The sequence below is a fragment of the Aspergillus ibericus genome (assembly GCF_003184845.1).
Source record: "Aspergillus ibericus CBS 121593 unplaced genomic scaffold BO80scaffold_34, whole genome shotgun sequence".
NCBI lineage: Eukaryota > Fungi > Ascomycota > Eurotiomycetes > Eurotiales > Aspergillaceae > Aspergillus > Aspergillus ibericus.
Genome location: NW_020292132.1, coordinates 306,089 through 318,398, shown reverse-complemented (window position 1 = coordinate 318,398; position 12,310 = coordinate 306,089). Strand labels below are relative to the sequence as shown.

Below are 12,310 nucleotides of genomic sequence, written 5' to 3'. Positions count from 1 at the left end.
GAGCTCAAGACCTTCATAGGTAACACAACAAGTGCTCAGCTATCATCCAACCTGAGCTACATCGTTAAAATGGCCTCAGACAAGGGAGATAATCTGGAGACTGTCTCCGGAAAGGACCACCTTGTTTCCCAGGTAAAGCATACCCTGAAGCTTTCGACCGACTATGCTCTTGGTTCGGTACGCCCCGACGGGCATTGGTGCGGGGAGCTCAGATCAAACGTCACTATCACGGCCGAGTATGTCTTCCTTCAACAAGCTTTGGGGCTAGACTTGCAAACCGACCGCACAGCATACTGTCGCTATATCCTATCAGAGCAGAACAGTGATGGCTCCTGGGGCCTGGCGCCCGGTTATGCAGGCGACGTATCGACGACGACCGAAGCCTACTTGGCACTCAAATTACTGGGGACGAGCACAGAAACACCAGCCATGCAACGAGCCCAGGCTTTTACCCTTACTGCCGGTGGAGTTGCGAGGGTCCGCGTGTTTACGCGCATTTTCCTGGCAACCTTCGGCTTATTTCCATGGGATGCGGTACCCCAACTACCCGTTGAGCTCATTCTTCTTCCTTCCAGCTGTCCAATCAACATCTACACGTTGGCATCCTGGGCCCGTGGTACGATTGCCCCATTGCTGATCATCTGCCATCATCGGCCTGTCTACGCGCTACCGGACGACTATCTAGACGAGTTGTGGCAGAACCCGACGAACAAGAACGTGCCGTACGGCTCATCTATCTGGGAGCTGCTGTCTCAGAGAGACATTCCTGGGCTTGCATTTACTGCCGTGGACCGGTTGCTTTATCAACTGGGTGGACTTCGCTCGATCCCGCTGCTGCGATCTTACGCCCGACGGCAATGTATCAAGTGGATTCTGGAGCGCCAGGAACCAACCGGCGACTGGGCCGGGATCTTTCCCCCTATGCATGCCAGTGTGTATGCTTTCGTGCTTGAGGGATACAAGTTGGACGACCCTCCAGTCCGCCTTGGAATCCAAGCCATAGAAAACTTTGCCTGGGAGGATGAACAGGGCAAAAGAATCCAACCCTGTGTTTCTCCCGTGTGGGACACGGCTTTGATGTCCATTGGGCTCTGCGATGCCATGTCACACGATCGGCAAACCCTTGATCAAGCTATCACATGGATCCGAAATCGCCAATTACTCGAGCCTCGCGGGGATTGGCGCGTATACCGACCCCAGCTAGCTCCAGGCGGCTTCAGCTTCGAGTATGAGAATAGCCACTATCCCGATGTGGATGACACGGCCGCGATTATTCTTGCCCAGGTAAAGCATGATGCTCGGTCCATCAATTCAGACTCTGTGATTGCAGCAGCCACATGGATTCTGGGCATGCAGAATCCTGATGGGGGGTGGGCTGCCTTTGATGTGGAGAACGATAAGCTATTCCTCAACAAGATCCCTTTCAGCGACATGGACAGCCTGTGTGACACATCTTGCGCTGATATCACTGGGCGGATCCTGGAAGCCTTTGGACTGATGATGACGCATGATTCAGAGAAGACCGGGGTTTCTCCCATGCTGCGTGCAGCATGCACCCGCGGAGTCACTTACCTTGCCTCCACGCAAGAGCCTAGCGGAGCGTGGCTCGGACGATGGGGATGCAACTACATCTACGGGACGTCTCATGCGCTGTGCGGCCTGTCGTACTTCGTCAGTCATGATGAGCGAGTTAGCGGGTTGGTGAACCCGGCTCTGCAATGGATCAAATCCAAGCAAAATGCTGATGGCGGCTGGGGCGAATCATTGCTGTCTTACCGATCACCCGACAGTCAGCAGCAGCACCAAGAGTCAACAGCGTCGCAAACTGCATGGGCGCTGATGGGATTATTGGCCCATCTGCCCGTCACGGATGCTGCTATTGAGTGCGGCATTCGGTGGCTGGTATCCGCGCAGAGACCGGAGAAAGGTATTGGAGTTTCATGGCCTGAGGCTGCGTACACCGGAACAGGATTTCCAAATCACTTTTATTTGGGCTACGACTACTACCGTCATTATTTTCCTATGATGGCCCTGGGCCGCTATCTACAGGGGGTTCTTCAAAACCGGATCTAAAGGTCAGTCGCCCCACATACATTCGGCACCATGGAGCTTGGTATGTACCTCCCTGATTGCATACGGAGTACTTAGTTTCCAATAGTACCTTAGGTTCATCTGCAGCCATATCTAAACCCTGTGCGATATCGTATTGACAGCTAAAACCAATCAATGCTCTATTCACAGTTTCCTATAGCACTCAGGTACGCTACCACTTGTCGTAAATACAAAATAAGCAAGTATGGATCGTACCATGTAGATAGCGCGGTCCCTCGCACTTGCAATTAAGAATGTGACCAGGTAGCACAAGCCACAAACACCCACATCAGTGACACAGGATGCAGTGACGCGTCACATATGGCCGTCTATCACATCCAATCCCTCTATTTCCCTGTTTCTGGGCAATAAGATACGAAGTTGCCAAGGCACCATGCCTGCCACCCCTCATTCCCCATTCCCCTCACACAAGGAAACAGGTATACCTGCTTCCTGGAATGTGATCCTTCACATGGATTCCTCCCTCTTAGTACCCCATTCCAAAAAGAAAAGAGATCAGACACATACCTAGGTACTCTGTGCCTGCCCACCCTCCCAACACAATCCATCTCCACTACCCCCTACCCCCCAACGAAGATCTATACATACCTCAACTACTCAGTTTTCTGATTTGGTTTTATGGTGACCTTGATTAATTGACCATGACTCTCTTCTCCATATTCAATCGCAACCAGCGACCGAAAACAGTACCCACAGATAGAATCGTCCCCCTCCGGTACTGGGATGATCTAGATTATCTCCGTCGGCTCTGTCATGACTTTACCTTTCGGTTTGATGATGTGTTGGATGTTGCGAAGCTGGAGGGGGCATTGGCACGACTGATGGAGATAGGGGACTGGGGACAGTTGGGGGCGAGGTTGAGATTAAATGTATGACTTCCTTTCCCCCCACCACATCCCCCGAATACTTCTTCCTTTGAAAGGATGACTTCGATAGGGGGGCTGGGAGTACTTGACTGAATGTGTTGGTTTGGGTTGGGTGTTTAGGATAGTGGACATCTCGAGTATCATGTTCCGGCGGAGTATACCAAAACCAGACCGGGGTTTAACTTCACCACGACTGAGTATGGGTTACGTATTGGGGAACATCCGCTGGGGTCGTAGTTGCCGAAGTCAGGACAGGATCAGTCGGTGCTGTTGCCTTCGCCGGCATTGTTTGCGCCGTTGGTCCGGCATGCGGATAGTCCGCGGGAGTTGGCGGATTGGATATACTCGGACCGGCCTCAGTTGCATATTCACGTTGCGCTGTTTGAGGATGCAACGCTTGTGACGATCAGTTATGTGCATACGCTGTTTGATGCGATTGCACGGACTACGTTCTTCAAGGCGTGGATAGCTGTTCTTAGGGGAAGAGAGGATGAGGTGCCGGATTTCATTCCGTTCGATCATGACCCGCTCTGTACCTTGGGATCGAGTGCATCTGCCCAGAGGTATAGTAACTTTGGACGAGTGGTTCGCGGGGTGGGACTGGTCGTTTTTGGCCTGCGGTATTTGTTTGACCTGTTGTGGTTCTGGAAGGAGGAGGAGCATCCGATCCGTTTACCGGGGCGATGTGTGGACAGGCTGAGGGAAACGGCGCGGAAGGAACTCGCTGCTGCCACTCCGAGCGGAGGGGAGGCGCCCTTTGTGAGCGAGGGCGATGTCGTAGTGGCCTGGTGGGTGAGGACTATGGTCACGGCCTTGAACCCGCGGCCGCATCGAACCATCATGGTGATGAACGTGTTCAATGTATGGGCGCTTTTTGACGAGTGGTTCCCGACTGGCGGTGCCGGATTCATAGGGAATGCCTTCTTCTATTCTTACACCTTGTTGGTTGCGAACCAGGTTCTTCAGGATACTAAGCTCGGGCATGTGGCTTCCAGGAACCGTCAGGCGCTCATGGAGCACCGAACCAGGGACCAGGTTCAAGCAATGACCGCCATCCAGAGGGCATCGTTGACGCGGACCCCGCCGGTTGTCGGAGATGCGAATCTGCTCTTCATGGCCTGTACTAACCAACATAAGGCCAGATACTTTGAACTGGACTTTTCGGCGGCGGTGGTCTCCCCTGGTCTGCCGTTGAGTGAAAGACCACATGCCCTGGGTAGACCGTCCTATATCAACGACATTGAGCATTGTCGAGCATATCCAACTCGTAATGTGGTTCGGATAATTGGGAAGGATGCTGCGGGCGATTATTGGCTTTTGTTCAAGACTCGACCTGCGGCGTGGCCAGCGATCCATAGACAGTTGATGGATTTGCTCAAGATAGATGAGCGAGAGTGAGATGTCCCGCTAAGACCCAGATGTTCTGTAGCTCGATCCGCCAGAATGGAGGATGTAGAATGCTTTAATCCACGTGATAATCGTATCTACCTCCCTTTAAATAGCCCGGTCCCCCCCGAAAGGAAGAAAGATCAGTGTGTACCTCGACTAGGATGAGAATGCGCGGTCAGGCCATCTCACTCCGCACCATCCGGCCTACTACTGGCAAATCTCGCGTGGCAGAGGAAGTCGAGTCCCAGATCCAGATTGAGCGCAGCACTGTCAGCTTCTTCTCCATTTACCGATATGCCAACACATCGCAGATATGGATGCTGTTGCTATCGGCGTGTTGTTCGGTGGCTGCGGGCGCAGCAATGCCTCTCGTGACAATCGTGTTTGGGGCATTAGTTAATGAATTCATCAACGGAGAGGAACATGCTCCACATGAGATTCGGGATAGGGTTCAGCATCTCACGCTCTTCTTGGTATATATCGGTACGCAGACCTCTGAATTGATTGAATCTTCCTGTCTTCTGACTCGACGGCCAGCAATCGGGTCATTGGTCACCACCGCCATGAGCACCTTGGGCTTTAATGTTATCGGAGAGCAGATTACCCGCCATCTGCAGCAGGAATATCTCTCTTCGGTCCTGCAGCAGGATATGGCTTATTTTGATGTAATTGGAACTGGCGAACTCACCTCCCACATAGATCAGGACATGAAATTGATTCAGACTGGCATCTCCCAGAAAGTGAGCGACCTTCTTTCCGGTCTGTCCGGCTTCGTGGTTGCCATTACTTGCGCATTCGTACGGAACTGGCGCTTTGCAGGCATCATGATTTCTGAGCCGATCACCCTGATTCTACTTGTGGGGGTGATGGGGTGTTGGCTAAGCGTGATGCAGCAAGCGGACTTGGCTGAAGGTGTGAGAGCCGACAATTTAGCCCAGGAAGTGCTCAGTGCAATGAGAAGCGTGATTGCCTATCGAAGCCAGGAAAGGTACGCCAAGAAGTACCAAGAGGCATTGCGGCGCCCAGCAGCCCTGAATTTCCGGGAGCGATTGATTTTTGGGGTTATTGTTGCGGGATCTTTCATGACATTGCACTGGGGAAATGGGTTAGGAGTATGTTGATGGTTCCACTTTGTCGATGTAGATCGATGGGTTGCTGACGATACCTCTAGTTCTGGCAGGCAGATCACCTCATCCGCCAAGGGCGTTGTACCATTCCAGAGGCTTTGGCAATTCTGTATGCAATGGCCGTTGCAGGTGGCATGTTATGCCAAGCGTTGCCATCAATTGTCAACATCACCCAGGCCAAAGCCGCAGCTAGTCGGGTGTTTCCAGTCATTGAGCGGGATTCGCCAATAAACCCGTTGGTGAGTGTTGGGAAGACATGCAATCAGGTCCGAGGAGAGATCCGGTTGGAAGACATAGACTTTTCGTATCCTTCACGGCCGGAACGGACTGTATTGAAGGGGGTCACTTTCGATGTGCCTGCTGGCCACACAGTAGCCTTGGTGGGACCATCAGGATCCGGAAAGTCAACAGTGTTTGCCCTTTTAGAGCGATTATACCAGCCACTGGGTGGCCGTATCACGCTGGATGGTGAATCGATCGATGAGATGAATGTCTCGTGGTTGAGATCCCAGATTGGGTATGTCGGCCAAGACGTCACTTTGTTCCGTGCATCAGTGCATGACAATATTGCGTATGGACTTCCCAGAGCTGCCGCAGAGGTGTTTAAAGACAGTTCTCCTTCGACTTTGAGCATTATTTACTGATTCCCGAGAACAGAAAATGGACGCATCTGAGGTCCGAAGACTCGTGATTCAAGCTGCCGAGACTGCCCAGATACACTCTCTCATTGGCAATCTGCCCCAAGGTTACGACACCTTTATAGGAGCAAACGGATCGAGTCTTTCTGGGGGTCAGAGGCAACGGCTTGCCATCGCCCGTGCAATCATTTCTCAACCAGCGATTCTACTGCTAGATGAGGCCACAGCTGCACTGGATAGTCAGTATGAAAAGGAGGTCCAGGAGGCTCTCAGCAAGGCCGCCTCCGAGCGAACCACCATGATAATAGCCCACCGGCTGTCAACAATTCAAAATGCTGATATTATTGTTGTCATGAAGGACGGCCAGGTTGTGGATCAAGGTTCTCACTCAGAATTAATGGCCACGTCCACCATGTACCAAGAACTAGTGAGACAGCAAGCACTCCGGCCATTTCACCGATCAGAGGACTGTCTTACTAGCCAGTCACCAAACCTAGCTTGCGACCATAAAGAGCATCCCAGGGGCCTCTCAGTCAATGCCAATGCCCTAGACATGCCGGAAGATGCTCCATTGCCAGCACTGTCACAAAGCAACAGCATCAAGCACGTTTGGCAACTTAATAAGCCAGAGTTGACCTACACTATCGCAGGCGTCCTTTTCAGCGTTTTGGCTGGAATGACATATCCAATACAAGCAGTCTTCTTCGGCAATGGAATCATGTCCATAATTAACCCTAGTCTGAGCACTGGTGGACACAACGTTCGCTTTTGGGCCCTGATGTATCTTGCTCACGGTATCGCCGTGTTTGTGGTCTATTGCATACGAGGATACTGTTTTGCTGTGTCTGCATCTCAGTTATGTCTCCGAGCTCGTTCATGTTTGTTCAAATCTTTGACTCTGAAGGACCTCGCCTTTTTTGAAGACAAAGATCACTCGACGGGGGCTTTGGTCAGCTTTCTTTCATCAGGAATCCCGAGAATCACCGGTGTCTCGGGAACATCACTTGGACTCGTGGCCGAAAGTCTAGTAATGCTTGCGACGGGAATTATAGTTGGATGCATTTTTGGATGGAAACTTGGTCTTGCCGCGACCGCAACGGTTCCAGTGATAGCTGTCTCCACATTTCTGCAGTATTATATTGTGGCAAAGGTGCGGAAATACGTCAGGCGCGACACCAATGCTGTGGCCATTGCACATGAGGCTTTTTCTGCCGTCAGGACCGTGACTGTCCTAGGTTTGCAGAGGACCATCAACGAATCCTTTCAAAGGGAAAGCCATCGAGACAGCCAGCGCGGGTATTGGGTCATGTGTGCCACCATATATGCATGTACCACGTCCCTCCGTATAGCAAGCATTGCTTTTGTGTTCTGGTACGGGGGCACCCATCTCATCGCAACTGTGGAGTACAACGTCCAGCAGTTCTTCATTTGCTTTGCAGCAACGGTGTGGGGGTCTCAGTCTGCGTCTGCTCTTTTTGCACACGCTCCTGACATTGCAGGCGCCCATGCTGCTGCTGCTCGACTGGAGGAGCTAATGCAAACCAGTAGCGCACAAACCTCCGGCAAGAAGAACACAATCTCATATGCCAAGGTGCCAGGTATGACAGACGACCTTGCACTAAGACACGTGCATTTCAGATATCCGAGCCATCCATCTCGTTTAGCATTAAACAATGTTACTTTCAACGCTCCAGCCGGTACCTTTATTGCTCTTGTCGGGGCCACAGGCAGCGGAAAAAGCTCTGTGATTAATCTGGTGGAGCGCTTCTATGCTGCCGACTCTGGCGAGATAACGCTTGGAGGTAAGCCCCTTGGGAAGTATGATCTGAACAGCTATCGGGGCTATCTGGCACTGGTAGACCAGAACCCTTGTCTGGTTGGTGAAGATCTGCGCGAGTGCCTGCAAAGTGATGAGCGGGTTATCTCAGACGAGGAGATCCTGGCTGCTCTGGAAAGCGTAGGGCTAGCTGATTTTGTGGTGAGTGACTTCATCACGCCAGACTTTCGTCTCTTTCTGTCTTCTAACCATCCGTATGTCAGATATCCCTCCCTCAAGGTCTCAGCACCCCAATCCTAGCGAACGGATTGACTCTTTCTGGAGGTCAGCGTCAGCGCATGGCTATCGTGAAGGCTCTCTTATGCGGCCCACAAATCCTGTAAGAACTTTTGCCATACACAGGTACTGTTCTCTAACACTTCATGGCAGTCTGCTTGACGAGGCGACCTCGGCGCTGGACACGGCCTCAGAGAAATTAGTGCAGGACGCAGTTCAACGCGTAATGGCAGGCCGAACTATCATCGCTGTTGCTCATCGATTTAGGGCGATTGTCGACGCCGATGAAATTCTGGTCTTCGATCGTGGACGGATTATCGAGAGAGGGACCCACGAGCAGTTGATGCAGGTAGGCGGAAAATATTGGCAGATGGCTATATTACAGCAAGTGATGGGGGAAGACTGAACTTGGCCTCCTTCCCAGTGTAGTCGGACCGGAATAGGAAGGATGCGGGGAACAACAGGAGACGAAGGACCAAGGACAGCAGCACATTGAGAATGTGTACGGAGTACTCCGTAACTACTAAGGTTGTGAGTACTAGTAAGCCATACATCGGAAGTCACTGCTTGACTCAAAATGGCAAGAACCCTATAGGTCGGCGCGTTTTCGTTCGGATATATTACTCCGTGCGAAGTATCTTCCAGTTCTTTGTTGTTAAGCACAAAATAAGATATGTATACGGGGTACGGATAGGATGCCATCTACTCCGTGCTCCGTATGCATCATAAAACTAATTAGAGCATCTTATGCACCATCCGGTATAGTAATCTCCCTAGAAGCATAGTTAACCCCGCTGAATCAGCAAGGCATAACCCCTAACATCAACTATACCGTAAGCACCAATTCGAACCACGAAACCCAAGACCCTACGCATCATCAGGTGACCGACCGGCGTGTCTTGGCAGCCCGAAACCAGACCAGTCAAGTGATCCCCTCCGGTACGATTACGAGCGGAATCACCGGATGCCCTCTCTTTTTTCTCCCTTGGCAGACATGCCTGATCCTTGGCCGCTGAGGACAAACTGTAAGCGCTTACAGCCCAGCTACCTGATAGGTGTCTACCTAGGGAATAAGTACAATAGTGGCACTCCGCCCTGTAGGCAACAATCAATACTTGTCGGAGGAGGTACTAATTGATAGCTCCGAGATTGGCAGGGTCCTGCTTCCTGTGCCAAGATGCGTCGGGGAGAATGGCCTGCTTGGGTTTGGCCGTAAGACTACGGTCGGTGGGGACGAGCCAGGGGGTAACTTGGGTTCTTCCGGAAAGGGGTTCGTTACCGTAACGGCTTTAGAGGCGGGTGTATGGTGGTCGTATGACCGTCGGGGGTGGTATCCTCCCTGAGTCCCTTGGGTGGTCCTCAAGAGGCTCTCAGAACCGGATTGTTTCATGTGCGCGATAAGATTCTGACATATTGCGGAGGCTATCATCTTTTGGTCCTAGGATGGGGTAGAGAGGACCTGTGGAGCGGGATGGTCACGGAGTACTGAGTAGTACTGAGATGTTTTACGGATCCTGTGGTGTGTTGTTGTTAACTTGCTGGGCGATATGCAGGGCGTAGGGCAGCTGTCGGCCCTACGAGGTGCGTGATGTATCTATCTAGTATCTATGGAGTATCTACCGAGTACTAAAGTACTTCCTGATGCCCCTCAGTCTCGGCAGATAAGTGTGCCAATCAGTGATGAGTGAAAGTACCTTGGGCTTGCAGCAGGATCGGGATCCGAATGGATGATTCGTGCCAGCGCAGTGCCGTGGGCTTTAGGGAGTTTCGACGCTGCATGTCATCATCTGAGATCGTCGTGATACCGCCCGGCCTCCGAGTGCCCTGCTTCGGGAGCACACGAACATCCCCATAATGAGATTTTTCCAAAGTTGTGTAACTGCTGCACGGAGAGCAAGCGCCATCTACATGCAGAGGCACTCAACCGATGTAGCCCTATGATGCTGGAGGGGGTGGTACGGTACGTAACCCGCTGGTACGGGAATCGTTCGGGTATGTAACCTGGCTGGGGGAAGTGGACCCGCGCAGTGGAGAGAAACAGACAGGTCGGGAAAGATGGCACGCGAGGCCGACTTCTTCTGCCCTTCCTTGAATCCATCCATTTCAATCAATTATGGAGCGCCGCCCGGTGGATTCTTTGGTGGTTGCCTGGGAGCTGTCATGGCCCGAGGGAGGAATTTGCTTTCTGTTTTCCCGACAAACATCGCTCTTTGGCCTTCGTGGGAATGGGGTGCTGGCATGCCTGTGTTTCAGCACCACCAACCAGCTCCCTGTCGTCATGGGCTGCCATCCTTGCCGATCCGACCTGCAGAGCGTCAACCCATGGAAAGGGTCCAAGGCCTATTCCCAACTGGAAATGTAATCTCAATGGGGCCCTCAGTGGGCCTCAGGTGTCGCCCCGCTTGGGTGGTTGAAGTCACCGTTAGTACGGAGTAGTATTCGATTCTATTCTTCCCCCCCAAAGGCGCAAACCTTTTTCGTCCTGCTGCTCTGAACGGACTCGCCGGATCTCCCGGTTGCTGTTGCTGGCTCGTGTGGTTCTCGAAGCCAGCTAGTCGGACCATCAAGAACTGATCCCCGTGCTTTCTCTCCTGATCTTCCTTTCCTTCCCCCAAGTCTTCCCCCCTTGTCTCGTCCATGCCTGATTGGCCTGTTGAAATTGATTGGTACATACTTGGCCGCTCCCATTGCTGGCACCGGTGGCCTTCTTTCTCAGTTGTCAGATGCACATCCCGGATTTAACAGTTCAACATATGCGACCTTAACACCCTTGCACGACATTTTCGCTGTCCGACCGAATTCCCTGTATAACCTGGATCTCCCTAACACCAGTTGACACCACCTAGCCGGCCCAGAATGCAAGCAGAGGCATGATTAACCTCTCTTGCACCGCACCGACACACACCAAACTCACACTACCTGACTCCTGCCGCCGGACATGAACCCCCGGGGCCTGCTGGCCCTCGTCACCTGCGCGATCTGGTCAGTGGTGGCCACGGCGTACCCCAGCACCGCAGATCACAGCGCTCACGGTAGTTTCATAAATCGCAATGCCCCAGACCCGCTGTGGCAGAAGTACGGTCTAAACCGATCAGACGAGTTCAAGTACTTTCACGAACCGGGCCGCGACGACACGCTAGGCCACTATGATTCGCGATTCTTCCAAGGGGAGCCAGTTCCGGACGAGGAGCGCTCCATCACGTTGACACATATGATCCGAGCGTATCTGAACTTCTTTGCGGATAATGGGCTGGAGACTTGGATTGCGCATGGCACGTTGCTGGGGTGGTGGTGGAATGGCAAGGTGGGCTATCTTGATACCTTTGGCGTAGTCAACCATTTGTTCTCACATTTATTAGATCATGCCCTGGGACTGGGATATCGACACACAAGTCATGGATACCACCCTATTACATCTCGCCGACCGCTTCAACCAGACCGTTGTGCAGTATACCACCACCAACCCCGCTGTCGAGCGGCGGTACCTCCTCGACGTGAATCCTTGGGCGCGACAGCGTGATCGCGGCATGGGACTGAATATCATTGATGCGCGCTGGATCGACATCAGCACAGGGTTGTACATCGATATTACGGGGTTGAGCCGACTTCAGGCCGACAAGCCCACGGAGTGGGAGTGTAAGAACGGACACAAGTACCAGACAGAAGACATCTATCCGCTGCGGACATCAACTTTCGAAGGCGTGACAGCCAAGGTGCCGTTCCGGTATGATGCAGTGCTGACGGAAGAGTATTCCAAGAATGCGTTGACGGCAACGCAATTCCATGAGTGAGTGGATTTCTCTACCTTGAGGGGTGGACATGCTGACATGTGACAGTCACACTTGGGATCCGGACCTCGAGGAGTGGGTACCAGACGAGCCGGCTGCAAAGGACGACCGGCAGTACGAGTGAATCAGCCATATTGGCTGCATATATATTGATCGACTGTGTCATACAACGTATAATTTGTGGTCATTCTTGGTATATATTGGGATTGGAGTTCCGGGGGCAGGCGGCGTTCTGGACAGTCAATTCATTGCAAACATTGCCCGAATGGGTGAGACGAGTAAAGCAGTGCACACAGTACCAGCGTAGGTCTAGACAAACCAGCGACTCACCCACCAC

The 12,310-nt window shown here is 52.4% G+C and overlaps 3 protein-coding genes across 3 annotated transcripts; all 3 read left to right on the top strand.

The window, feature by feature from the left end:
• Positions 1 to 69: 69 nt before the first annotated feature.
• BO80DRAFT_457257 (squalene cyclase) lies at positions 70 to 4,376 on the top strand (the record flags this gene model as incomplete). The annotated part of the gene is made up of 4 exons (XM_025722219.1): positions 70 to 1,955; positions 2,813 to 2,981; positions 3,099 to 3,186; positions 3,229 to 4,376. The coding sequence occupies 4 exons, from the start codon at positions 70 to 72 to the stop codon at positions 4,374 to 4,376; spliced, it is 3,291 nt and encodes a 1,096-aa protein (XP_025573004.1).
• Positions 4,293 to 8,719, top strand: BO80DRAFT_387225 (ABC transporter ATP-binding protein). The gene is made up of 6 exons (XM_025717045.1): positions 4,293 to 4,850; positions 4,905 to 5,479; positions 5,539 to 6,093; positions 6,152 to 8,110; positions 8,173 to 8,288; positions 8,339 to 8,719. Exons 1-6 carry the CDS (start codon positions 4,529 to 4,531, stop codon positions 8,589 to 8,591), a joined length of 3,780 nt encoding a protein of 1,259 aa, XP_025573003.1. The 5' UTR covers positions 4,293 to 4,528; the 3' UTR covers positions 8,592 to 8,719.
• A 2,404-nt stretch (positions 8,720 to 11,123) lies between these two features.
• BO80DRAFT_361166 (putative mannosylphosphate transferase (Mnn4)) lies at positions 11,124 to 12,097 on the top strand (the record flags this gene model as incomplete). Its single annotated transcript, XM_025715995.1, has 3 exons — positions 11,124 to 11,489; positions 11,545 to 11,972; positions 12,022 to 12,097. The coding sequence occupies 3 exons, from the start codon at positions 11,124 to 11,126 to the stop codon at positions 12,095 to 12,097; spliced, it is 870 nt and encodes a 289-aa protein (XP_025573002.1).
• Between the last annotated feature and the right edge of the window lie 213 nt (positions 12,098 to 12,310).